General features: G+C 42.3%; 1 protein-coding gene across 1 annotated transcript in view; it reads right to left on the minus strand.

The window, feature by feature from the left end:
• Positions 1-505: 505 nt before the first annotated feature.
• The window catches only part of LOC124151518 (tetratricopeptide repeat protein 27-like), a 34791-nt gene continuing 8402 nt past the window's right edge, over positions 506-26894 (minus strand). The window contains exons 8-24 of the mRNA XM_046524034.2: positions 26520-26650; positions 24129-24241; positions 21669-21735; positions 20829-20942; positions 19346-19441; positions 18761-18883; positions 17886-18059; positions 15479-15532; positions 14604-14702; positions 11223-11275; positions 9551-9629; positions 5485-5571; positions 5040-5153; positions 4375-4458; positions 2473-2584; positions 1285-1382; positions 506-672 (exon numbers count right to left, since the gene is read on the minus strand). Coding sequence (XP_046379990.2) covers positions 553-672; positions 1285-1382; positions 2473-2584; positions 4375-4458; positions 5040-5153; positions 5485-5571; positions 9551-9629; positions 11223-11275; positions 14604-14702; positions 15479-15532; positions 17886-18059; positions 18761-18883; positions 19346-19441; positions 20829-20942; positions 21669-21735; positions 24129-24241; positions 26520-26650 — 1718 coding nt within the window. The 3' untranslated portion in view covers positions 506-552. The remainder of the gene's footprint in view (positions 673-1284; positions 1383-2472; positions 2585-4374; positions 4459-5039; positions 5154-5484; positions 5572-9550; positions 9630-11222; positions 11276-14603; positions 14703-15478; positions 15533-17885; positions 18060-18760; positions 18884-19345; positions 19442-20828; positions 20943-21668; positions 21736-24128; positions 24242-26519; positions 26651-26894) is intronic.

A 26894-nucleotide genomic window follows, 5' to 3' on the forward strand; every position in this document is an offset into this window, starting at 1 on the left:
ACTCTTCACAGCGAATTGCAGCGCCCTAGACGACTGGGCCACCCGTGCCGCCTCAAGTAGCATGATTTGGTTGGTTTGTCGTTTTACGCCTCTATCACGGATCTTCACGGGTCCCAAGTAGCATGAAGTAACCTGTACCTTTCAGACTAATAAACACTAGTTTTTATTCTGTACATCACACTGTAAAAACTGATAATGCCCCATCCATAATGTATAGAGGACCTAATGATTGTGTGACACTCTCCCAAGAGAAATTTTGAATGGCATGGCAACTAAATAAATGATGAATGAGTGAGTGAGTGAGTATGGTTTTACGCCGCTTTTAGCAATATTCCAGCAATATCACGGCGGGGGACACCAGAAATGGGCTTCACACATTGTACCCATGTCGGGAATCGAACCCGGGTCTTCGGCGTGACGAGTGAAAGCTTTAACCACTCGACTACCCGACCGCCCCAAACAAATGATGAATGAAATCAGTTGACAGAAAACATCAACAGCAGAATACATTGGACATTTTAATAAAAAATATTTCCGTATCACAGTCCCCTCTCATGTGCCCTTCAGCTCATCGATTCTCCGGACTATTGTGTCGAGACTGGCACTCAGGTCATCACATGGCTTCTGCAGTTTCTCGGCCAGCGTTTGTGTCACTGGGTCTGTGTTTGCCTGCTGAAATACCAAAGAGAACATAAGCTGCAGAACAATCAGCTTGAACAAATTCAAAATATTTCAACTTCTGACAGTGGGATTGAATGCAAATATGCCAAGTCAGCAATATTTCCGCTTTATCATGGCTGCCTCAAAATACAGTCCTGTTATTCTGGAAGATGTATTTCCTTGTGAAATTTTATGGTTGGTTGGTTGGTTGGTTGGTTTGTTGTTTAACGCCGCACTAGGCAATATTCCAGCTGTATGACGGCGGTCTGTAAAAAATCGAGTCTGGACCAGACAATCCAGTGATTGATATCATGAGCATCGATCCACGCAATTGGGAACAATGACATGCTTCAACCAAGTCAGCGAGCCTGACCACCCGATCCCGTTAGTCGCCTTTTACGACAAGCATGGGTTGCTGAGGACCAATTCTACCCCTGAATCTTCACGGGTCGAAATTTGATGGCGAAACTTAAGATTAATAAATATGGACTAACACAACCTAAAACAGGAGCTATCCAATGGTAAAGCTTTCCAACTGTAAGCATTTTACCATAACTGATTCTAGCACAGACAACCCTGGAATACAGAACACATCCAGTTGACCCTAGAAAGAAATGCTTCTACCTTTAACTTGACCAGGAGGCTTCTCAGCATCAGTTTGGCCGATGACAGAGAGTTGATTGCTTGTGACGGAGCACCACGCTCGGCAAACTTGAGATGTTCTGAAAACAATAAATATGCATACGATACAAACATGTTGGATGGGAGCAAAGACAGTTGCCATAGTTACCAGGATACCAATGCAGCTACAGTGCAAACATGCTTCACCATTTGGTGAGAGCCAAGACAGTTGTCATAGTTACCAGGAGACCAATGCAGCTACAGTACAAACATGCTTCACCATTTGGTGGAAGCCAAAACAGTTGTCATAGTTACTAGGAGACAAATGCAGCTGCAGTGCAAACATGCTTCACCATTTGGTGGAAGCCAAAAAAGTTGCCATAGTTACCAGGAGACAAATGCAGCTACAGTACAAACAAGCTTCACCATTTGGTGGGAGCAAAGACAGTTGCCATAGTTACCAGGAGACCAATGCAGCTACAGTACAAACAAGCTTCACCATTTGGTGGGAGCCAAGACAGTTGCCATAGTTACCAGGAGACCAATGCAGCTACATTGCAAACAAGCTTCACCATTTGGTGGGAGCCAAGACAGTTGCCATAGTTACCAGGAGACAAATGCAGCTACACTGCAAACATGCTTCACCATTTGGTGGGAGCCAAGACAGTTGCCATAGTTACCAGGATACCAATGCAGCTACAGTGCAAACATGCTTCACCATTTGGTGAGAGCCAAGACAGTTGTCATAGTTACCAGGAGACGAATGCAGCTACAGTACAAACATGCTTCACCATTTGGTGGAAGCCAAAACAGTTGTCATATTTACTAGGAGACCAATGCAGCTGCAGTGGAAACATGCTTCACCATTTGGTGGAAGCAAAGGCAGTTGCCATAGTTACCAGCAGACCAATACAGCTTCAGAAGAAACATGCTTCACCATTTGGTGGGAGCTAAGACAGTTGCCATAGTTACCAGCAGACCAATACAGCTTCAGTACAAACATGCTTCACCATTTGGTGGGAGCAAAGGCAGTTGCCATAGTTACCAGCAGACCAATACAGCTTCAGTACAAACATGCTTCACCATATGGTGGGAGCTAAGACAGTTGCCATTGTTACCAGCAGACCAATACAGCTTCAGTACAAACATGACCCATCATTAGGTTGGCACAAGGGCAGCTGTTATAGTTACCTGTAGCAAGTTGCTGAGACTGCTTTGCAACAATCACACACTGATCCACATCCTTCTCCCAACCTGAGGTCTGCATCACACATCGGTGAGCCTTCTGAAGGTACTGCACAGCCTGCAACACAGAGGTTACTGATACAGAGGTCATGGATACAGAGGTCATTGATACAGAGGTTTCATACAGTATTGTCAATATACAACACAGAGGTCATGGATACAGGTCACTGATACAGAGGTCATGAATACAGAGGTTACGGATACAGAGATCACGGATACAGAGGTCACTGATACAGAGGTCATTATACAGAGGTCATTGATACAGAGGTTTCATACAGTATTGTCAATATACAACACAGAGGTCATGGATACAGGTCACTGATACAGAGGTCATGAATACAGAGGTCATGGATACAGAGGTCATTATACAGAGGCCATGGATACAGAGGTCACTGATCCAGAGGTCACATACCATATTGTATATATACAACACAGAGGTCATATATATATACAACACAGAGGTCATATATATATATACAAAGGTCACATACAATATTTTACTTCAATAAAGGTCACATACAATATTATATATATATACCACAGAGGTCACATTTGATATACAACAGAGGGTTCACACAGGATATTGTCTTACATACAACACAGAGGTGGCATGTGATATTTATCAATTACTGACCATTCTTGAGGGCATTATCATCTTTTATGGGCCCAAGAAACTGATACTGACCGAGGCCAGTGCATAGTTTTTGCATATTGACCTTGTGGTGGTGAGGTGAGGTGAAATTGGGTTTAATGTCGCAAGATTATTGCACTTATATAGCGACGTGCATGCACATGTGTGTCCGGACTGATGCCGATTTATAGTGCTAGCTCACTGAGATACCATGCCGCAGTTTAACATGAATACTCCACTCAGACACAGTATACCGACTCCAAGCCGACCAGTCCTTGTTTTAGCCCCTTAATGCCGAGCGCCAGACAGGGTAACAACAAGTACCATCTTTTAACGTCTTTTGGTATGACACGGCCGGGGATCAAACTCCTGACCTTCCGCTCTCCGGGCGGACGCTCTACCACAAGACCACGGAGGCGGTCTAATGACCTTGTGAAGAGTAAGTATTTGTATACTATACAACACGACATTGTCTTGATATTGTCTCATATACAACACAGAGGTCACATACAAAGACACAAGATATAGGAGACACACTGCAACAGCTGACAGCTAGTCTACCCATTAGGTCACCCAGCCAATCAATACTCTGCCAATCGTCCAACTGATCCACTATTCTTTGAACATGACCTGCCCTGTTCTTACTATATGGTATATTTACTGTTTCATAGTGCCACGGAGAAGACTCTAAAGGTCAAGTTTCCACCCTTGCGAACTAGGCTGGAAGTTTCAGGCTCGATCGTAGCGCCACCAGTGGCTATTATGAGTTACGTCCCTTCTATATCACTCCTATTGACCAATCAGATTCCACCTTTCATATCACTTGCATTTACTTCAAACAAAATGGCGACGCCCAATGAAGACGATCTGATCGATAATGAAAGTCAATATTGCAGTAAAACGGGTCTTATTCGCGAAGTGCATCAAATCACGTGAGAATATTGATTAAAAACATAAAAAGATTTGGAAAATATATGTTGGCGCAGAGTTGGAGGTACACATGCTTTGCAAATTATGCAACAGACAGAAATCTGCACGACAGTTGACGAACCGGATGTCGATTTGTTACACGATTTTGATTGGACTATGCATAGACTCGTTAGTCCAGCCAAAATATAACTCCATAATTCCAGCCTAGTTCGGCAAGGGTGGAAACTGGACTTTTACAGTCAGTTTAGTCCCTTGCATCAGGAAGATGGCTTCCCCCAGGCACCTACCTTCTCGGATGTTGTTTGATCGGGGTGCTCCACACTGCTGACAAGCTTGCTGTAGAGACGCCAGATCTCGGACTCTGTCGTCACCTGGGGATGGAAATGTCAAGGTCAGCACTTATTTTTTTATTTAAGAAATAAACAACGAGTGGGAGTTGTTTATCGTACAATAAAACACTGCAGGGAGAATAAAGGGGCTCAGCCTAAATTATATAATGATTCCCTTAATAATCCGACCTCAAAACCTGGGTTTGGTATTTCCAGCATATTCTCCCAGTCCTCACGTCGATCACCTGTACCTTTTCTCCCAATACCGATTGTCATATCTCTCCCGCTTTTGGATGCAATTGGTCAGCCACTATGTTTATCTGCATAGCCCAGTAACATCTATGGTCTTCTCACTGGACACTTCTCTCTCTTAAAGTTATATGATGTCATCAAGTTGCGAGCCAATATTCGAATGTCCAGAAATGACATCATGCTAGAACAATGTTTTATTGTGAAATAAACCATGCTTCGTTTTTCATTGTCCTTGGCGATTTATCGTGAAGCTATCTTATACATACTTCCTTCAGTGTCGTTTGTTGTTATGATTACATTTATTTACTCAATTCCTTTGAAATGAGGATGTCATGTCACAACCCTCTAGACTTCCATCAGCCACGACTTACTGCTGCTGTGACACGACCAAACAGTTCCTGGAGCTTTGGGCGGAGTCGGGCTGAGGGTTGGTCTCCCGCATCCTTCAGGTTCTCAGTTACCGCGTTGACAAGGATTCTCAAAACCTGAAATATTGTATACATTAACTTTCAGGAATTATTACACTCTAATGATTCATCAAAACAACAGTCCTACATCTTGCTGTCTATGAATTAACAGTCCTAGCATTTTGGCGTCTATGAAACAACAGTCCTAGCATCTTGCTGTCTATGAAATAAAATCATGAGGTCTGATTTGATGGTGTTATTTATTATGTGTCAGTCACTTTCATCTCACAAAATGGAAAACAGAGACATTGGCAGAATATCTGCGACATGTAGATTGGAACATGTTTTTGAAGACATCCTACGTGTTGAGTCTTGCAATTCAGTGTCTATAAACAATTTCAACACTGACCTGTACATCAGTCCACTTCTGTTTAATGTCCATCAGTCGATGATAGGCATGGATAACATCCTCAAACTCTCCAATATCAGTACCGATCTGTGGACAAACAAGCATGAAATACTTATATCCCCCGCCAATATGAGAGGTCTGGTTGTGTGCAAGCTACTAGGCCTATCTATGTGCCAAGTTTGGTGAAGAAATATTGTACGGTTTTCAAGATCTTTCAAATCTGTAGCTATGGAAACTCAAAAAATATTTTTTTCAAAATTCCCAAACTATCAAAAGGCACCAGTTTACCACTAGATCTATCTATGTGCCAAGTTTGGTGAAGAAATATACAGTTTTCAAGATCTGCGAAACGTGACGAACGGACAGATGGAAAGATGGACAACAGCACCCATTCCTACATTCCCCTTCCACTTCGTAGCAGGGAATAATAACACACTCAAGGGTAACATGGTGGCTGAGTGTCAGAGTCGTCACGATACACCGACCTTGTGTATTATCCACACAGATACTTGAGTCCATGCGTTCAAGGTTCCTTGTTTCCTGGCTAACAACAGGTTGGTTGCTGTCCCCCAGATTGTGTTTCACTCAAATGATTTGACTTGTTCTTATAACACTATGCAATTAACATTTTCTCCTACAGCCCTGTAGGCCGTAATACTGTAAATCTGGAAATTAATGCATCTCCAAATAGTTACGACTGCTGTCCCCGTAGCCAAAATTGCGACTCAATATCAATGCGACTCCCCCCACCCCATCCCTAGTGGAATGACACATTACCTTAATCCAATCAAATAGCAAATAGCACCGCTAATTAGTGCTGCGTAGAACACTTCCGTAAAAACAATTAACAGTGTTTTCCTAAAAACAACACACAGTTTATATGTTTACTCGGTTGACTGGCATTAAGGAAGTTTAAAGGCAATAAAATAATTGAACCAACGACGTTCACTGACTGGTATGCGGAGGTGTCAACAAGTTGGACATGAGTGGGTAGAACTCTTGACCCCAGCAGTGATAACTCACCAGATGCTCATTGTGTAATTCCTATTCTTTAACTGACATTGTTACATACTTGTTATAACTGCTGCTCAATAAACTGTGTTTGTGTTTATATTCAAGTTTGTATTTCCGCTATCTAAAGTGTGCAGTGAGGCCGTGTTGTTGTTGATAGTCTTTTGGTGACATAAATGTGAAGTTTCATTCATGCGAACAAAGAGCACTTGCATTTTTCGCATTTCATTCACGTTCTCGTATATTTCCAGATTTGCAAAACTTCCTAAATACCGTATTCGACGTAATAAGCGCCCAGAGTGCTCTCAAAATTAGAAATAGGGAGCCCTTATTAGAATATAATTTTGGTGAACGATCGTAAATTTTGTGGTTTATGCTGACAGCCTGATATGATAGAAAAGAAAAAAAACTGTGCGCATAATACTTGACAGATATATTTTTCCAGAATTTAATTGCGCATAATTAACGGTGCATATAACACATGAGTGCGTATTATATACGAATAAATAAGTCTTGTGTACATTGATCAATCAGAAGGGTGCTAATTGGGATTGTTCACTAGCCAATATATTAGCAAATATCGCCGGGGCGCTTATCAGAGCAGGACGCTTTTTTGGTGTCTAATGTCTTACATACAACATGCAACAAGGAACTTGTTTTCACCTGATATTCCTGATATCATTCACACTTCAGTGAGGTGAGGTGAAATGGGGTTTAACATCGCATACAAGATTATTGCAGTTATATAGCTACGTGCATGTTCATGTGTGTGGCTGCTTGTACTAGTCCTCACTAATGCTGACGTTAGAAAAACAATAACATTATAAACAATAGAATTTAACTTTTCTCACATTAACCTGCCAAGGGCACTGCAGAGCTCCAGATAAGCTGCGTATCTGCGTAAAATACGCATCAGAAATGCAGAAATACGCAGTAAAATAATATCCAAGCGTATCAAATACGCAACGAACATTACAGATATGCTACAAAAATAAAACTTGTGCGTATATTCAAAATATTGTGAAGTAACCCTGCGTATTCGATTGGCAAATCAGCAACTTATTTTGAAATTATAAACGGGCATTCCGTCAACCTTGCCAAACTCCACGATGACAGTTACATCATGATCATTTGCCATCACACTTTCTTGTGGAAGTATCGTGGTATTTTTGAGTCCTATAAAACTCTCGAACCCACACAACACCAGTTTGCAGGGACTAGATGAATAGTGTTTTTAAATATTTATCTTAAATACCCACATGTGTAAAAACTAGTGGGTAACAGAAATTTGAATACCCAGATAGAATAGCTGATACGCAGTGATTTTAAAATGCATGGGTAAAATACCCACAACACCAAAAGCTTATCTGGAGCTCTGTTGTAGTGCTGGTCCACTGAGATACTATGCCGCTGTTTAACATGAATACCCCCCTCAGACACAGTATACTGACTCCGAGCTGACCAGTCCTTGTTTTAGCCCCTTAATGCCGAGCTCCAGGCAGGGTAAAAACAAGTACCATCTTTTAACGTCTTTTGGTATGACACGTCCGGGGTTCGAACGCCGGACCTTCCGCTCTCCAGGGGGATGCTCTACCACTAGACCACGGAGGCGGTTCACACACTTATGTATTTTGAAAAGACACATCTGAGAGTTATGGTACAAAATGTGGACTAACAGCCATCTAAATTGTCCCCTCATTTAGTCGAGTTTAAGGTGAGATGTACAATCTACCATGAATCTGGAAAATTATTGATCTTGATTGGTCAATAAGAGGTTTCAAATCACAATAACAACCTCTGACTGAAACAATTGATTTGAGGGCCATGGAAGTACAACGAAAGCTAATATTTGTTGAAAAATACTTCTTTCTCATTCAATGTCAATAGACATTTTGAAATAAAATATATATTTGATAATTTTGTCATGGCTGTGCATTCAATTCCAAAATAAATTCAGTATGATTAAATCTACCATGCCTACTGGCAACCTATCTCTACAATGAAAACACTGTGTGTTGCTCATGATACTGTTTGTTTGTTGTTTACTGCTGCACTCAGCAATATTCCAGCTATATGACGTTGATCTATAAATAATCAAGTTAATCCAATGATTAACATCATGAATCATCGATCTACGCAATTGGGATACAATGACATGCATCAAACAGTCATTGAGCCTGACCACCCGATCCAATCGTCGCCTTTTACGACAAGCACAGTCGCCAGCATGGGTTGCTGAAGACCTACTCTACCCTGGATATTCATGGGTGCTCATGATACTGGTCACCGGATTGTCTGGTTCAGACTTGATTATTTACAGGCCACCGTCGTATGGCAAGAGTATTATTTGGGTGTGGCGTCAGGCAAAAAACACTTAAAAACACTTACTTCTTTAGGAAAATTGTGTTAGTAGCGGGTGCTACCAGAGGTGAGGTGAGGTGAAATGGGGTTTAACGTCGCGTCCAAGATTATCGCACTTATATAGCGACGTGCATGTACGTGTGTGTGTTTGTGTGGCTGCTTGTACTAGTCAGGACTGATGCCGATTTATAGTGCTAGCTCACTGAGACACCATGCTGCAGTTTAACATGAATAACCAACTCAGACACAGTATACTGACTCCGGGCTGACCAGTCCTTGTTTTAGCCCCCTAATGCCAAGTGCCAGACAGGGTAACAACAAGTACCATCTTTTAACTTCTTTTGGTATGACGCGGTCGGGGATCGAACACCTGACTTTCCACTCTCCTGGCGGACGCTCTACCCCTAGACCACGGAGGCTGTCGGGTGCTGACAGTAGTGTAGGACATGCTTACCCTGTTTGCAAACACTGGGTGTCATCACTTATTTAAAGTGATTCATTCATTTAATTCACTGTTTTGCCTTTTTCACATGCTTTACATCATGGACCCGGTGTGGGCAGATAATCAATACTGATTAATTTCTGGTGCTGATGTATTGAATTCAAAATGTCATGCACCATCAAGGAAAAATAATCTTATATATTTTCATGCAAAACATAATATTCAAGCAATTACACAATGTCTATGACTTACAGTTAGATAGTTGTCCCACAGACGCCAGTTCTCAAAGTTGTATTTGATTGCATCTTTCAAAACTTTAAATGCAGCAGGTCTGGAAAAAGAAAATCAGTTGAAACTACAAAGTCTGTGAACAACATGTTATACTGTAGTCAAACATCCACACCCTGTAAACAATACACTAAAATTTAGTCGAAACTCCTTAATTTACACTCAGCCATCTGTAAGTGTCTAGTTCAGCTGTATCAGACTTCACATTACTCAAAGTCTTGAGTGTCATTGATAATGTTGATGCATATGAAATTAAAATGTATAATTGTACATTATTGGTAAGGATGGTAAGTTCGCCTTCGTTATTTCCTTTTAGGCAGAGATTCTGTAGAATCAAAATAATAGTCTAAGATATCGAAAAAATGATGTGTTATCATGGAGATAGCAGAAACAATTTGTTGTATGTGCATCTTCAATTAAATATCTTCAATGTTAATATCTAAGTTGTAATTCCTGCAGTAATCTCACTAATCAGATATTTTTTTTTGGTTTGGTTTGTTGTTTTACGCCGCACTCAGCAATATTCCAGCTAAATGATGGCGGTCTGTAAATAATCAAGTCTGAACCAGACAATCCAGTGATTAACATCATAAACATCGATCCAGGTAATTAGGATCGATGACATGCATCAACCAGGGCAGCGAGCCTGACCACCCGATCATGTTAGTCACCTTTTACGACAAGCACAGTCACCTTTTACGGCAAGCATGGGTTGCTGAAGAACTATTCTACCCCGGATCTTCACGGGTCCTCACTGATCAGAACCTCTGTCTACACTGGACTGATTGTGTCCAGGTTTATACAACACAACAGCCACTATCTGATCTGTCCATGTCAAGGCCTCAGTCACACGATCAGGATTTTTACTGCCGTCCTTGATCGGACCATTCCCGATTAAAATTCATCAAAAGTTTGATCAAGATCCTGTGATTCGTGGCAGAAAAATCACCAATTTGTAAAAACATTTATTGAATCACGACAATAATCAGATATTGTTCAGGAAGCGTCCCGATTCAGCCGTTTCAAGCCGAATTCCTCCCTATTATCCCGTTCTCAATCCGAATCTGATCCGCTTTGTATCTTCCGCATGGTAAACAATGGCCGAATCCCGTATTCTCCCGAATACAATCCGATAGAGATCAGACGGTGACCGACAAAGACTGTTCATATTCTTCAAGATCTGGCCGCAATCTGGACTCAATCGACAATAAAAGGCAATGAACAATTTCTCCTAATCATGCCCGTTCATCACGTCAGTATCATGATCCACAGGACACTGTCCAGACAACACAGGACATTGTTACGATTTTGATCCCATACAGCAGAATCTGTTACAACATAATCACGTTTGTAATCCGACTGAGTTTCCTGAATCTTACGGGACGCACTATACTGTCGGGAGTGCTTGGTCGACCTCTCTGGACCTTTCCCGATCCGTAGGACTCTGTTACGAACGTATACGAATGCGCTCAGACAATGATAGGACATTCCAGATCATTAAGGATAGCAATAAGACTGTTTCACTTTTCGTGTCGTAGCGCTGTCTGATCTCAAACGGGAGCCATAATCAGCACTGTGTGAACACAGCCTAAACTGAATTCATTTCTTAACAAGAGATGAAGATTTTGGCACTTACAATTTTTTCATTTTCACCAAACAAGTGGAAAGATTACCCCATGCTTCGAAATTCTGAAAAAAAAAAAAAAAATCATTTGATACAATTTATCTAATTCAGTGGCAGATGGCACTTAGCTGTATGCTACCATCTTCCCAAGGCAAGGGAGTTAACTGACTATAAAAGTCCAGTTTCCACCCTTGCAAAACTACGCTGGAAATATGGAGTTATATTTTGGCTGGACTAATGAGTCTAGGCATAGTCCAATAAAAATTGTGTAACGAAATCGTAAACTGCCGTGCAGATTTCAGTCAATTGCAGGATTTGCAACGCATTTGTACCATCATCTCGGCGTCAACAAACATTTTCCAAATCATTTCATATTTTAAATCAAGGTGTTCACATGATTTGATGCACTTCGCGAAATATGAAACTACTTTATTACAATATAGATCTTGATCATCGATCAAGTTGCCTTGACTGGGCGACACCTTTCACTTGAAGCAAATGCAAGTAATATGAGAGATGGAATCTGATTGGTCAATAGGAGGGACATATAAGGGACATCACTCGTAATAACCACTGGTTGCGCTACAATCTTCCCCAATTATACCAGCCTAGTTCGGCAAGGGTAGAAACTGGACTTTTAGAGTCAGTTAGCTCCCTTGCCTCGGGGGGATGCAGAACTTTGTGAATCCTGGATTCGAACCCACAATAGCAGATCCAGGCACAGTGGACGGCAGCACCAGAGACCAGATGGTCGCATCTGCCTCATTGTCAAATGTTTTGTGAGGTGAGATGATGGTAAAATTGGGTTTTACGTCGCGTCCAAGATTATTGCACTCATATAGCGACGTGCATGTACGTGTGTGTGTTTGTGTTGCTGCTTGTACTAGTCTGGACTGATGCCGATTTATAGTGCTAGCTCACTGAGATACCATGCTGCAGTTTAACATGAATACCCCACTCAGACACAGTATACTGACTCCGAGCAAACCAGTCCTTGTTTTAGTCCCTTAATGCCGAGCGCCAGACAGGGTAACAACAAGTACCATCTTTTTTACGTCTTTTGGTATGACGCGGCCGGGAATCGAACCCAGGACCTTCCGCTCTCCGGGCAGACGCTCTACCACTAGACCACGGAGGTGATCGAAATTTTTTGTAACAAGGGTAGAGATTGATAATAAAAAATTAATCTATCAAGTTTATCATGTCCTGTTACACAAATGTTTCATCAAGTCATATCATTACCGGTACGCAAAAATGATGTCCTTGATTTAACAGCTTGGTACACATAATTCCAGGAGCAGTGTTTTTATGGATGAAACTTCAGTATCTACATAGGGCAGCTTGATTTGGGATGAAAACCAATCTCATTAAAATCAGCCCTTAGTTCTCGCTACCGCTTGACAAAGATCTGAAGACATCCCATTAGGGGTCACGTCAGAACGACCTTTCATCCGACCAATCAGTGCGTCGCTTACCAGATTATGAAAGTGACAGTCGGAATGTGATTTCTAATCATGCAATCTCGAAAACTTTAACATGGGGCATTCCGAACAATAGTTACGGGTTTAACGACTGAATCCTTACAATCTAGACCATTCTAGAATGTGTTTTAGTTCAGGTTTCAAATTTGTAATCGAGAATTTGTCAAAATATGTTTCGAAACGTAGTCGCCAATTTGAAATTTGTGCTGTAAAGCACGAGAAAGCTGCCTTCTGATTGGTCAAAGTTCGCGCAAGGTCGGTCTGACGTGACCCGTAATGGGATGTCCTCAGATCTTTGATTAGCGGTAGCGAGAACTAAGATCTGATTTTAATGAGATTGGATGAAAACGTGAAGTAATTCAGGTCTTACACGTTTGCAACTGTGGTGAAAAAGGTACAGGTATGGTGCTAACATGCCCAGAATCACAATCAAGGAGGACTGGCAGTCAAACTCATTGTCATCAGTTTCTGGTGCGCCTAAAGAAAAGTCACTCCGTTCAAAGAATTGAGTGAGTTGGGTTTAACGCCGCTTTTAACTGTATTCCAGTTATATCACGGCGTGTCAGCTTAATGTGGGAGGAAAGCCTGAAGTGATGCAGGTCTCAGACGTTTATCACTTCGGTGAAACCCACAAGCAGGGGTATGCTGCTGACAAACCTAGAATCATAATGGGGCGGAACCGGGATTCGAACCCACAATCATAGGTTTCTGGCGTGCCCAAGGGACGCAACTCTGCACAGTGAATCATGGCGCCTTAGACGACTGGGCCACCCGTGCCCCCACCCTTTACCATATATTATCCTAACAGTTTAAAAGAATACGTGACAACAACCTTATACAATACCCCCGTGCACCCAATATCTACATAACTTGGCACAAGAAAGTAGGAAAAAACTGAACCGTTCATTGTGGTTAAAGGGCATGTAAAGTGAAAAATTATTGTTATTATTTTGAAGATATAAATTGTCGTATATATATTAAGCCAATTTCCGAGTGGCAAAAATTCCAACCATAAGTAGAAAGAATTTAAATGTCCAAGTGAAAGTGATGAGATCACATGCACCATAATTGTCTTCCAAAGATGTATTCGTAAGAGTAAAAGTATCATTTATATTTATCCTGATTCATACTAAAGCTTAAAAAAATAAAAGAATTGGTTCTCAGGCATTGACTTAAGAAAATATAGTGCGGGCGGACAGGCAGTGTTTCTTTTTATCGGGGGGGGGGGGGGAGTGTAGGTGTTCAAACTTGTATGTAACCAAACAAATAGAGGTGTACAATCAACCTGAGAAAAATGGCCTCCCCACATAAACAATCAAACAAACTTGTTTTGCCGCCATGACCATAACACGAGATGTAAAGGAAAGTAACTGTGTTATATTGTATTGAAGTGTTAGGCATTTTTTATTGTTTTGACAATGGAAATAACAACGAAACGGGTGGTAGACTCTATGATAATGCGGGCCATGCCTGAGAACCAAGACTATTATTTTTTAAGCCTAATTGCTTATCTCTCTCTGTTTCCGAAAGGTAGTGGAAACTTCCTGAACTGTGTTCCCGGGGACAGACAAAACAGCTCATACGAATACACCCCTGGTCTGAGCATGGGCACCAGGACCATGTGACCAAGGCCAGGAAGTTATCACTCTCTCATTACGGAGATCGTGGGTTCAGAACAAGATCTGTTCATTGAACTCGTTGAAAGTTTTCGTTTGGGGCAGGATTTCACCTGTTGTTTTTTATCGTCTGTTTTACGCTATTTCTGTGTTTTTCATAAATTTCATTTTGGTCAAGTATATTCTTAAAATTTGCAAAGTTGCTATGTTGACTTTACTTGCCCTTTAAGAAACCAATAGAGGGAAACTACTCTCTTGAAGTCATTACAAACCAAAGATTTAGACCAACGACTCACATCGGCTTCAATGTGGAGACATCGTCTGAAGGCTCCAGCGGCCTCTTCGTACTTCTCCACCGTCATGGCCGTGCAGCCGTACGTGAACCACACTGGGATCTGGAAGTCATCAACACAGTGTTTGTTTGTTTGTTTGTTGTTTAACGTTGCGCTCAGCAATATTCAAGCTATATGACGGCGGTCTGTAAGTAATCTAGTCTGAACCAGACAATCCAGTGATTGATATCATGAGCATCGATCCACCCAAGTGGGATCAATGAAATGCATCAACCAAGACAGCGAGTCTGACCACCCGATCCCATTAGTCGCCTCTTACGACAAACATAGTCGCCTTTTACTGAAGTTGCTGACGACCCATTCTACCCCAGATCTTCACGGGTCTTCAACACAGTTGGTAGACTTGATATCCGATATGGCAGCCAATGAGGCTCCCACCAAATGAAAGTCCAACAATTGGTTGTCTAGATCACATACTTTGTGTACACCTCTGACAAGTGTAAATTGGTACGGCTCCCATGGCCAAAAGCGATGAATACACAATGCCATTTAGAAAGTGGTCAAATGTAACAAATGTCAAAAAAGTACGAGAATCTGCACTCTACTAAGAAAGTGTTATCACAAATATAACATTTGTTACATCTGACCACTTTCTAAATGGCATTGTGTATTAAAAAAAAATGTTGCATAAGATTTGTGACATCAACACAATGCAGTATGTTGTAGGAAAATAAATGTGTCATTATACAATTTTTAACACAGTAGAGTTGTACCCTGTAGATACAAACTGATTACATTTCAATACCTGTCCATAGGTTCCTAACTTAGAACTGACTTGGTCTGCTTGAGGCTGTACTAGCCTGGTTTTGAAGACATACCTGTAGGGCATTTATTTCCAAGGACTTCTCAAAGCATTCCATGGACTGCGCATACTGGAAGAAATAACCAGAGGTAAAGACCTAGCTACATGATCAGAAAATACACATATTATATATATATGTGAGTGAGTGAGTGAGTGAGTAAGTGTGTGTGTGTGTGTGTGTGCGCGCGAGCGTCCGTGTGTGCATGAGTTTGTGTGAGTGTGTATATTTGTGAGTGTATGTGATCGTGTGTGTCAGAGTGTGCATGTGTGTATGTGTGAGAGTGTATGTGAGTGTGTGAGTGTTTTTGTGTGTATCTGTGTGTGCATACTTGTATGTGTCTGCGTGTGTGTGCTTGTCTGTGTATGTGTGAGTGCGTGCGTGCGTGTGTGCTTGTATTAGGAGTAAAGGAGTGAGTGGAGTTTTGTGTCTTTCTCCCAGGCAATTTGGGGGGCTTTATTCACAGACCAAGCAGACTTCAGGCAGGTAAAACAACGGCTGTTATTCTCAGACCACCCTGAAGCAGTCATTGTCAGTTACCACTACTGACTGACCAATGATCACAACTGGAGTAAACAGCAGATCCTGGTAGCTAAGGGACACAACTCTACACAGCAACTCGCAGTGCCTAACACTATATGGGCAACAGCGCCCATCTTTCCATGCAGCACTTGGAACAAAGTTAAACATGGGAGACAATCTATCAACACCATCCTCAAATGGCAAACCTGTGCAAAAATAGTGTCGGTCATTCAGAACCGTCCCAGTGCTAGGATCTTACAAGTGGGTTCAGCCATGTTGTGGCTAGTCAAACTTTCACCCCTTCTCTGTGTATATTTAACTGTTTTTTAATTGGACACTGTTCATGAATCATGTAATTTTGATGAGAAAATATTTAGGGGAGGTGACGTTGTTTGAATGGTTAACTCAAAGATCATCTCGGTGGAATGACACAACTGGCGGCCATTTTGTAATATTCCGTACAAGAACAACATCTTTATTTGCTCATAAAATAGCCACAAAATGAGGGAATGGAAGCTAAGATTTAATCTCAGAGTGCAGGCAAGACGTTTTGGTGATGGGGAGTTCAAAGATTTGCGGAGCACCCGGGGTAACTCAGTTCTGGCTTCCAACATTTAGTTTAGGGGGCAGTTAGTTTGGAGAATGGCCAGTTAATCTGGAGAAGGTCCAGTTAGCCTGGAGAAGGGCCAGTTAGTCTGGAGAAGGACCAGTTAGTTTGGAGAATGGCCAGTTAATCTGGAGAAGGTCCAGTTAGCCTGGAGAAGGTCCAGTTAGCCTGGAGAAGGACCAGTTAGTTTGGAGAATGGCCAGTTAATCTGGAGAAGGTCCAGTTAGCCTGGAGAAGGGCCAGTTAGTCTGGAGAAGGGCGAGTTAGCCTGGAGAAGGGCCAGTTAGCCTGGAGAAGGGCCACTTAGTCTGGAGAAGGGCCACTTAGTCTGGAGAAGGACCAGTTAGTCTGGAGAAGGGCCAGTTAGTCTGGAGAAGGTCCAGTTAGCCTGGAGAAGGGCCAGTTAGTCTGGAGAAGGGCCAGTTAGCCTGGAGAAGGTCCAGTTAGTCAGGAGAAGGGCCAGTTAGTCTGGAGAAGGGCCAGTTAGTTTGGAGAAGGGCCAGTTAGTCAGGAGAAGGGCCAGTTAGTCAGGAGAAGGGCCAGTTAGTCAGGAGAAGGGCCAGTTGGTTTGGAGAATGTCAGTTAGTTTGAAGAATGGCCAGTTAATCTGGAGAAGGTCCAGTTAGCCTGGAGAAGGGCCAGTTAGTCTGGAGAAGGGCGAGTTAGCCTGGAGAAGGGCCAGTTAGCCTGGAGAAGGGCCAGTTAGTCTGGAGAAGGGCCACTTAGTCTGGAGAAGGACCAGTTAGTCTGGAGAAGGGCCAGTTAGTCTGGAGAAGGTCCAGTTAGCCTGGAGAAGGGCCAGTTAGTCTGGAGAAGGGCCAGTTAGCCTGGAGAAGGTCCAGTTAGTCAGGAGAAGGGCCAGTTAGTCAGGAGAAGGGCCAGTTAGTTTGGAGAAGGGCCAGTTAGTCAGGAGAAGGGCCAGTTAGTCAGGAGAAGGGCCAGTTAGTCAGGAGAAGGGCCAGTTAGTCAGGAGAAGGGCCAGTTAGTTTGGAGAAGGGCCAGTTAGTCTGGAGAAGGGCCAGTTAGTTTGGAGAAGGGCCAGTTAGTCAGGAGAAGGGCCAGTTAGTTTGGAGAAGGGCCAGTTAGCCTGGAGAAGGTCCAGTTAGTCAGGAGAAGGTCCAGTTAGGCTGGAGAAGGGCCAGTTAGCCTGGAGAAGGTCCAGTTAGTCTGGAGGAAGGCCAGTTAGTTTGGAGAAGGGCCAGTTAGTCTGGAGAAGGGCCAGTAACTTTTGAAAGGAGCAAGCCCTGCTGGCTACATACAAACTTGTTAAATCTACCCCTGGCAAGGTGTACATGCCTCCTGTCTGCCGAAGTACAGGTAGCCCAGACATCGCATGGCCCGGGCACTCCGCCTGTTGGACAACTCCCACGCCTTATGGTAGTGGTCAGCATTCCGAGTCACATCACCCAGGAAGCAGTACAGGTTGGGCGTCTCCTTCACCTTCAACTGTTCTCGTATCAGACTTTCTGCCTGGATAATCAGAGCAAGAAAACACATCAATAATGTTACCCAACTTGACAACTGATCATATCTATTATTGTACATAGAGATTATTAGCCGTGTTCTATCGTGACATTATTTCTTGTGTTTCGATACTTGATGATTTCTGGCAAATCACAACTTGATGATGTCATACATTGGACAACATTATGTTTGAGAGGGAAGTGTCTGGTAAGTTGTTCCCCATAGATGTAGCTGGGCTATGCAGATAAACACAATGGCCAAACGATCGCATCCAAAAGTTGGAGGGATAAGACAATCGGTATTAGGAGATAAAGTACAGGTAATCCATGTGAGGATTGTGAGAATATGCGGGAAATACCAAACTTAACCCACCTGTTCATAAAATGGACTAGTCCGACATTTCCAAGGTCAAATTCGATTGAGGGAGTCATTATTATTAAAATTTGGGTGAATATTTATAAACATTTTATCAACATCCTTAAAGAGGTTTACATAATGTTGATATCTCATATAAGAAATAAACGACAAGTTGGAGTTGTTAATCATACGATAAAACAATGGGAAGAAAAATTATAAATGTATAAGAAACTTCACCATTAGTTGAGTATGTTCATGTGCTTTCAATAAAAACATTACAACTATTACATTCAGTATCTACCCTCATCCTTTGAAATTATAGATTATGAACTTAGGTGAGAGTTCCACACCTTCTCGAGTTTCCCCATCGTCTGGTAGCACGCAATGGCCTCTTCCCACATCTGTAGCCGTTCATAGATCTCCAGTCCGGCTCCCACCAGACCCAGGGACAACAGCAGGGTCGCCAGGTTCTTCTGCAAAAACACCTTCATATAATACTTTCCTACTACAACACATACTTCTAGAAAATGCAGCATGATAACACCTTCATATACTACTTTCCTATTACAGCATATACTTCTAGAAACTACTACTGCAATAACACCTTCATATACTACTTTCCTACTACAACACATACTTCCAGAAAACGCAGCATGATAACACCTTCATATACTACTTTCCTACTACAGCATATACTTCTAGAAACTACTACTGCAATAACACCTTCATATACTACTTTCCTACTACAACACATACTTCTAGAAAACAACCACTGCAATATTATCACCTTGCATCATATACTACATTTATGCAATACCATACCATATTTCTACATACCAAATTTATACATACCAATTACCATATTTAAATAATCAAGTGGTCTGGCTTTTTTCACTTTCCTCCTTAAACAACACATCTCTTCTTCAAAGTCCTACCTGAAGATACCATATGCTGGGCATCTTGGAGGCATAGAACAGGTTCTGTCTTCTTATAACTGGAGGGCTTGGCCGATCCGTCTGACTCACCAATTCCTGAAAATTCAATGACTCTAGGCATAAGCATGTTAGGCGACTTTGGATTCACTTTTAACGTACTTTATAACATCACAACATGACAGCATACAGACTGAAGTTGGAAAATCATAACTAATATGGGATTCAAACCCACTAACAGTGGATCCTGACAGGTAAGGGACACAACTCTGCACAGCAAATTGTGCCCCCTAACAAACTCGTAACACCAGTGTTCCTGTTCACCGGTAACTACCAGTTTTCATGTGACTGCCAGTCCCTGTGGACCGGTAAATAAAGTACTTATAAATCTTTGTTGTTGAGCAAAACATCAGCGATATTCATATAAGTATATTTTTCAAATGAAGTCAACTTGTCTGTTACCATCAGGGTTTCCCCTTGTCTATTTGTAGTGCAGGGAAATAACATTTTGCTTTGCTTCGAGGTTAAATATATATTTGTAGCAACTTAGAGAAAATTGTGACTGAACTTTGTGTGAATGACATGTAAATCTAATTAAGTTACTTCAGGGATGAAGTCATTGCACTGAACGTGATGTGGAAAGAAGTAAAACCAGGTAAATTTCATATGTTTTTTAATTTGTGGAAATTTGGGACTGACAAAAATTAGAGCCGACTGGTAATTTTTAGAGTTGGCAGTTTCAAAAGCCAACCCTGAACACTCCTCACCTGTAGGTGATGTGAAAATAGCAGCGTGCATAGATATGTATAGGTGGGAGTGAGTGAGTGAGTGAGTGAGTGAGTTGGGTTTAACACCGCTTTTAACTGTATTCCGGTTATATCGTGGCGTGTCAGCTTAACATGAGAGGAAAGCCCAAAGTGATGCAGGTCTCAGACGTTTACCACTTCGGGGAAACCCACAAGCACGGGTATGGTGCTGACAAACCTAGAAACATAATCGGGGCGAACTGGGATTCGAACCCACAATCATAGGTTTCTGGCGTGCCCAAGGGATGAACTCTGCACAGCGAATCGCGGCACCTTAGACGACTGGGCCACCCATGCCCCAATGTGTAGATAGGTGTGGGGTGGGTGCTTGTACTTGTCCGGACTTTTGCCAGTTCTTTGATAGTGCAAGCCCACTGAGACAACATGCCACAGTTTAAAACAGCCCATTCAGACACAGTACACTCCGAGCTTACCAGTCCTGGTTTGTGCCTCTTAATGACAAGTGCCAGGCAGGGTAACAACAAGTACCATGTTTTAACATCTTTTGATATGACACGGCCTGCAAATCAACCCCCCAACCTTCTGCTCTCCAGGCAGACTCTCGATCCCCTCAATGCCGAGCAATAGGCAGGAACCGTCTTTTAACATCTCCCGGCAGACACTCTCTCCCCTACACTTCGGGCCCTGTCTCCACACCAGTGACATCAAGTCTGTCTTACCTCATACTGGTTCATGGACCGCTCCACCCTTCGTCGGCTATCCCACTGGAGCTTGGAGCGAAGTGCCAGACACGTTGTACCAACACACCAGCTGCTCATATGATCTATAATACCCTTGGAAACAAATATTGCCATATTTAGAAATTCTGAAAAATGGATGACACATCATCACTGTCCCAAATCATCTAAACTGACAACATCACCATGGTAACTAACAGGTGAATGTCGTAACACAAAGGGTTAGGCATCTTCCCGAGGCAAGGGCGTTAACTGACTATAAAAGTCCATTTTCCACCCTTGCTGAACTAGGTCGGAATTTCCAGGCTCGATTGCAGCACCACCAGTGGCTATTATGAGTTATGTCCCTTCTATGTCCCTCATATTAACCAATCAGATTCCACCTCTAATATCACTTGCCATTGCTTCAAACAAAATGGCGGTGCCCAGTCAAGACAATCTGATGGATAATGAAGATCTATATTGTAGTAAAACCCACTAAGTGCATCAAATCATGTGAGCACCTTGATTAAAAACATGAAAATATTGGTAAAATATCTGTCGATGCCCAGTTGGCGGTACACATGCTTTCCAAATCCTGCAGACGACTGAAATCTGCACGTTGAAATATTTCACCATGTTGTTTACATAACAGATATCTGGTTTGTTACATGATTTCGGCTAGCCTATGCATAAGACTCATTAGTCAAGCCAAAATGTCACTCTGGAGTTCAAACAAATTTCGGAAAGGGTGGAAACTGGACTTCTATAGTCAGTTACCTCCCTTGCCTCGGGAAGATGAGAGTTAGGCAGTGTCTGGAAACACCCACACCCACTACTCACAATGACATATGTCAGGATCTCCTCCTCCGTCAGACGTTCAATTGCCATTTTCCTTTTGTAGTCCTCCCTGCATCAATCAAAACAAGCATGAAATGTCCCTCTGCCTCACTAATATGTCCAGTTGTGTGCAAGGCAAGCAATATTGTACATTTTTCAAAATATGGAACGAGCACTACCGCTATTTTCAGTCAAAGCTGTTGCTATTGAAACTCAAAATATTTTTTTTCTAAAAATACAAACTACCAAAAGGCACCAGTTTATCACTATACCTATCTATGTGCCAAGTTAGGTGAAGAAATATTGAACGGTTTTCAAGACATGCTCTGGAAAGGAGCACTACCACCATTTTCAGTCTAAGTCAAAGTCGTTGCCATGGAAACTCGAAATAATTTTTCAAAAATCCGAAACTATCAAAAGTCACCAGTTTACCACTTGACCTATATATGTGCCAAGTTTGGTTAAGATATCTCTCATGACTTCTGCTCCGGAAACAAAACGTGATGGACAGCTGGACGGATGGACCCCACCCATTCCTATATCCCCCTTCCATTTCGGGGGATAAAAAACATACCGATGAACACTTCTGAAGGGCTGAAACCATGGTAATGACACACCTTGTCACAATACAATATGAGTCTTGTGAGAAGACTGTGATATTACACAAAAACACGAAACCTAAAACCTGTGTTTATGAAGCAAGATTGTGATTTCTATAATGTTCTAAATGTGCCAGGACCTTATATTTACCAAGTCATTTAGCACTTAAGTTCAAGGAATTTCAAACCCTGTTTAGTGAATTGAATGATGTGGCAGTAGAGGCTGTTGCAAATGGGTTTCTAGTAGTGTGAGTGAGTGTTTCGGGTTTAACACCGCTTTTAACAGTATTCCAGTTATATCAAGGCGTGTCAGCTTCATGTGGGAGGAAAGCCTGAAGTGATGCAGGTCTCAAACGTTTACCACTTTGGGGAAACCCACGAGCACGGGTATGGTGCTGACAAACCTAGAACCATAATTGGGGCGAATCGGGATTCGAACCCACTTTTATAGGTTTCTGGCGTGCCCAAGGGACGCAACTCTGCACAGTGAATCACGGCGCCTTAGACGACTGGGCCACCCGTGCCCCCTGGGTTTCTAGTAATTGTCACTAGCAGCAAGTGATGGAAGAAGTGCCACTAAAATGTAGAGTGCTGTCGGTATCAGAGTTTGAAATGATTATAAAACCCAGCAAGACATTCGGGCAGCTGACCCATAAATGTTGCCTGCCGTTGCGTTTCAATTTGTTAAACAACTCATAACAACTGTTCCAGTCATACTACTTTGACTAACAAATAAAACTTTCAGTAGGGGTTGATTGTTAATGCTGGCGTGTTGGCCCATGGCCAGTAAAAATTACGAAAGGCTTGCTGAATCGTAAAGTAGATGGCCCGTCTGGCTGGACAAAATTTCACCCCTTCTCTGTGTATGTTTAATTTTTCAAATTTGACAATCCTGGTGAATTGTGTAATTTTGAGGAGAATATACATAGCGGGGATGAAGTCGTGTGAATGATTAAGTCAAAGATCATTTCGGAACAATAACACAACCGGCGGCCATTTTGTAATGCTCTATACAGCAACAACATCTTTATTTGATCATCAAATAGCCACGTAATGAGGCAAATGGAAGCTAAGATTTAACCTCAGAGTGCAGGAAATGAGATTCTAGTGGTGACGAGTTCTAAGATTTTTAGCCTGGAGAAGGGCCAGTTAGTCTGGAGAAGGGCCAGTTAGTCAGGAGAAGGGCCAGTTAGTCAGGAGAAGGGCCAGTTAGTTTGGAGAAGGGCCAGTTAGCCCGGAGAAGGTCCAGTTAGTCAGGAGAAGGGCCAGTTAGTTTGGAGAAGGGCCAGTTAGTCAGGAGAAGGGCCAGTTAGTCAGGAGAAGGGCCAGTTAGTCAGGAGAAGGGCCAGTTAGTTTGGAGAAGGGCCAGTTAGCCTGGAGAAGGTCCAGTTAGTCAGGAGAAGGGCCAGATAGTCTGGAGAAGGGCCAGTTAGTCTGGAGAAGGACCAGTTAGTTTGGAGAAGGGCAACTTAGTCTGGAGAAGGACCAGTTAGTTTGGAGAAGGGCCAGTTAGTCTGGAGAAGGGCCAGTTAGTCTGGAGAAGGACCAGTTAGTCTGGAGAAGGGCCAGTTAGTCTGGAGAAGGGCAACTTAGTCTGGAGAAGGACCAGTTAGTCTGGAGAAAGACCAGTTAGTCTGGAGAAGGGACAGTTAGTCTGGAGAAGGGACAGTTAATCTGGAGAAGGGCCAATTGGTTTGGAGAAGGACCGGTTAGTCTGGAGAAGGGCCACTTAGTCTGGAGAAGGGCCAGTTAGCCTGGAGAAGGGCAACTTAGTCTTTTGAGAAAGGAGCAAGCCCTGATCAGGCTTTAAGATCAAGTTTCACATAAAATCTGGGGGAGGTGCCTCTGAAAGCTGCGTACTTACATGATTCCGAGGACGACAGCCTGGTCCAGTTGTGAAAGGCGGACACAGAACTCGCGTTCCCCCTCCGCGAGCTGCACGCCGTCCAGCACAGTGTCATCATCCAGGGGGACATTCTGTGCACAATAGAGAGTTCAGCTTGTTACATGATCCTGCTACATTTCACAACCTTCGCTTCAGTCATTAAAAACCCCTTTACTCTTGCCAATCTGACATCACAAATGTCAAGAATGACTGGTGTTAGCTTGTTGACTGTGGCTTTGTGGGAGTAATAATAATAATATTAATAGTGAGCGAGTGAGTATGGTTTAACGCCGCTTTTAGCAATATTCCAGCAATATCACGGCTGGGGACACCAGAAATGGGTTTCACACATTTTACCCATGTCGGGAATTGAACCTGAGTCTTTGGCGTGACGAGCGAACGCTTTAACCACTAGGCTTACCGACCGCTCCAATAATAATAATAATAATAATAATTAAAAAAAAGAAAAAAGTAATGGTAATAATAATAATAGACCATTCATATTGCGCATATTTCCATACAACTCAGGGACATGCTCAAAGCAGTATTATTACTCCGGTCACTGGATCAGTGTGCACTCAAGAATCATTCTCAGCTCCCTTGGGAGTATACAGGTGCTAGGTTTACAACCAAATTGCCATCTCATCCTACCGGGTACCCATTCACTGCTGGGTGAACAGAGGCACATTTCAAACAGTCACTTGCCCAAGGAGACACCACATGTGTTACATGTGCTTCAGTGTGGGGCAGGACCGAAGCCCTAGAAACTCTCAGGACCCTAGCTGCCGAAATGTCGTCACCCATCCAAATGAGTTAATGATTGTAGCTTTATGAAGATTCCAGTATTATCAGTAATTATGGCACGGGACCCCAGACAACACAACAAAGTCAAATGATCATGCTTCTTAAACATATAATCATTGCTTGTCATTTAATGCCGCACTCCATAATATTTCAGTTATATGACCATGATGACGGCGGTGTGTTAATAATCAAGTCTGGACCAGACAATCCAGTGATTGATATTGCCCTCAGGATACGATGACACGCTATCAATCAAGTCACCGAGTCTGACCCCCTGATCCATTTGGGCATCTCTTACAACCAGCATAGGTTGCTGGGGACCAAGCAATGCCAAGAAGAGTTATCTCCCTTCAAATTATACGTCAAATGGACACAATAACATATATAGGAGAAGTAGGGCAGCATTTTTGTCTCATCAACTAAACTGCTCCACATCAGTGATTGAGCTGAGGCATCATTGCTCTCCTGACTTATGATCATGTTTTGTACCATTCATAATGATGACACAACTTAGTGAGTGAGTGAGTGAATTGGGTTTAACGCCGCTTTTAACAGTATTCCAGTTATATCACGGTGTGTCAGCTTAATGTGGGAGGAGAGCCCGAAGTGAAGCAGGTCTAGGACGTTTACCACTTCAGTGAAACCCACGAGCATGGCTAACAAACCTAGAAACATAATCGGGCGAACAAGGATTCGAACCCACAGTCATAGGTTTCTGTCGTACCCAAGGGACGCAACTCTGCACAGCGAATTGCATCGTCTTAAATGACTGGGCCACCCGTGCCAACTCAGGACACATGCCATGTATCATAATTTATTCGATACTTCTGTGTGAAAGACTGAGTTTTCTGAACTTGAGAAAACTGATATTTTCATTTCAGTGAATATAACACTTAACACTTGCTATTTCACTGCAGTGAACATAACACTTTGACAGAACTATTGTCATACAAGAGTTACCTCCCCTTAAATTGTCTCCCTTTATCGTAAGTGTCAAGCCCTTACACAAACTGTTGACTTCCTTTTCACGTTAGTTCCACATTGACAAGGCAAAATAATGACAGATGGTCATTTATGGAGTCCATATCACTTCTTCCAATTTGTTATTCTCTGAAAAATGTTTCCTTGTAAACTGTTAATTTTTCATTTAACTTGTAAATTGAGACAGTTCGTTTTGCAAAGCTCCATTTTAGTTACTTGACCAGAGTGTATTCTTTTGCTTCCATCAGCGGTCTCCTAGTTTTCAAGGATATTTTTTGTTAAAATTGTTTTTGTATATAATCATATCTAAATGTATGACAAAAAATCCCCGTGACCCTAAATATTTTTTTATACTTTTGTATATATTGTATAAGATTTTGCAAACACGAAAACACTTTTTAAGTCGAATATACAAGGGGTGGTGAACCGTCCCTGTGTGTTAGGTAGGGACATATTCCATATGTCTCGTGAAATATCACGTTTCTCTCATCTATGCCACTCATGAAAATATCTCCTGTCCCCCAGTCACTCTATAAGAGAAACATGATATTTTACTCGACACATGAAATATCCTCACTGATTTACCTTTGGAATGATAACTTCATCTGTTTTGCTTTCAAATGTCCCGGTTGAACACTCAGTGTCCGGCCTCGACACCTTCAACATGAGCTGAGCCTTGGCCTCCTGCTGGAACTTGGTTCTCTTGCCAAGAGCTCCTGGAACAACCCGCAATACAAAGTTTGAAAATTGTTGTCATGAGCTTCAGAATTAATCAATTTAATTTAGGTTTACATGTGCTGATTGCATCATTGTACCTAAAGGATATTATACTGAACCCTATCGGTCATATTCATTCTGTTCATATGACTTCCACCAAACTTGTATTTTTTCTAAGGTCAGTTATGCACATGTTAGAATTGAATAGACTTCACACTGTTACAAAAAAGGCCAAAAGATGTA

The sequence above is a fragment of the Haliotis rufescens genome, unplaced genomic scaffold (assembly GCF_023055435.1).
Source record: "Haliotis rufescens isolate VD_foot unplaced genomic scaffold, xgHalRufe1.0.p SCAF_3, whole genome shotgun sequence".
Classification (NCBI taxonomy): Eukaryota; Metazoa; Mollusca; class Gastropoda; order Lepetellida; family Haliotidae; genus Haliotis; species Haliotis rufescens.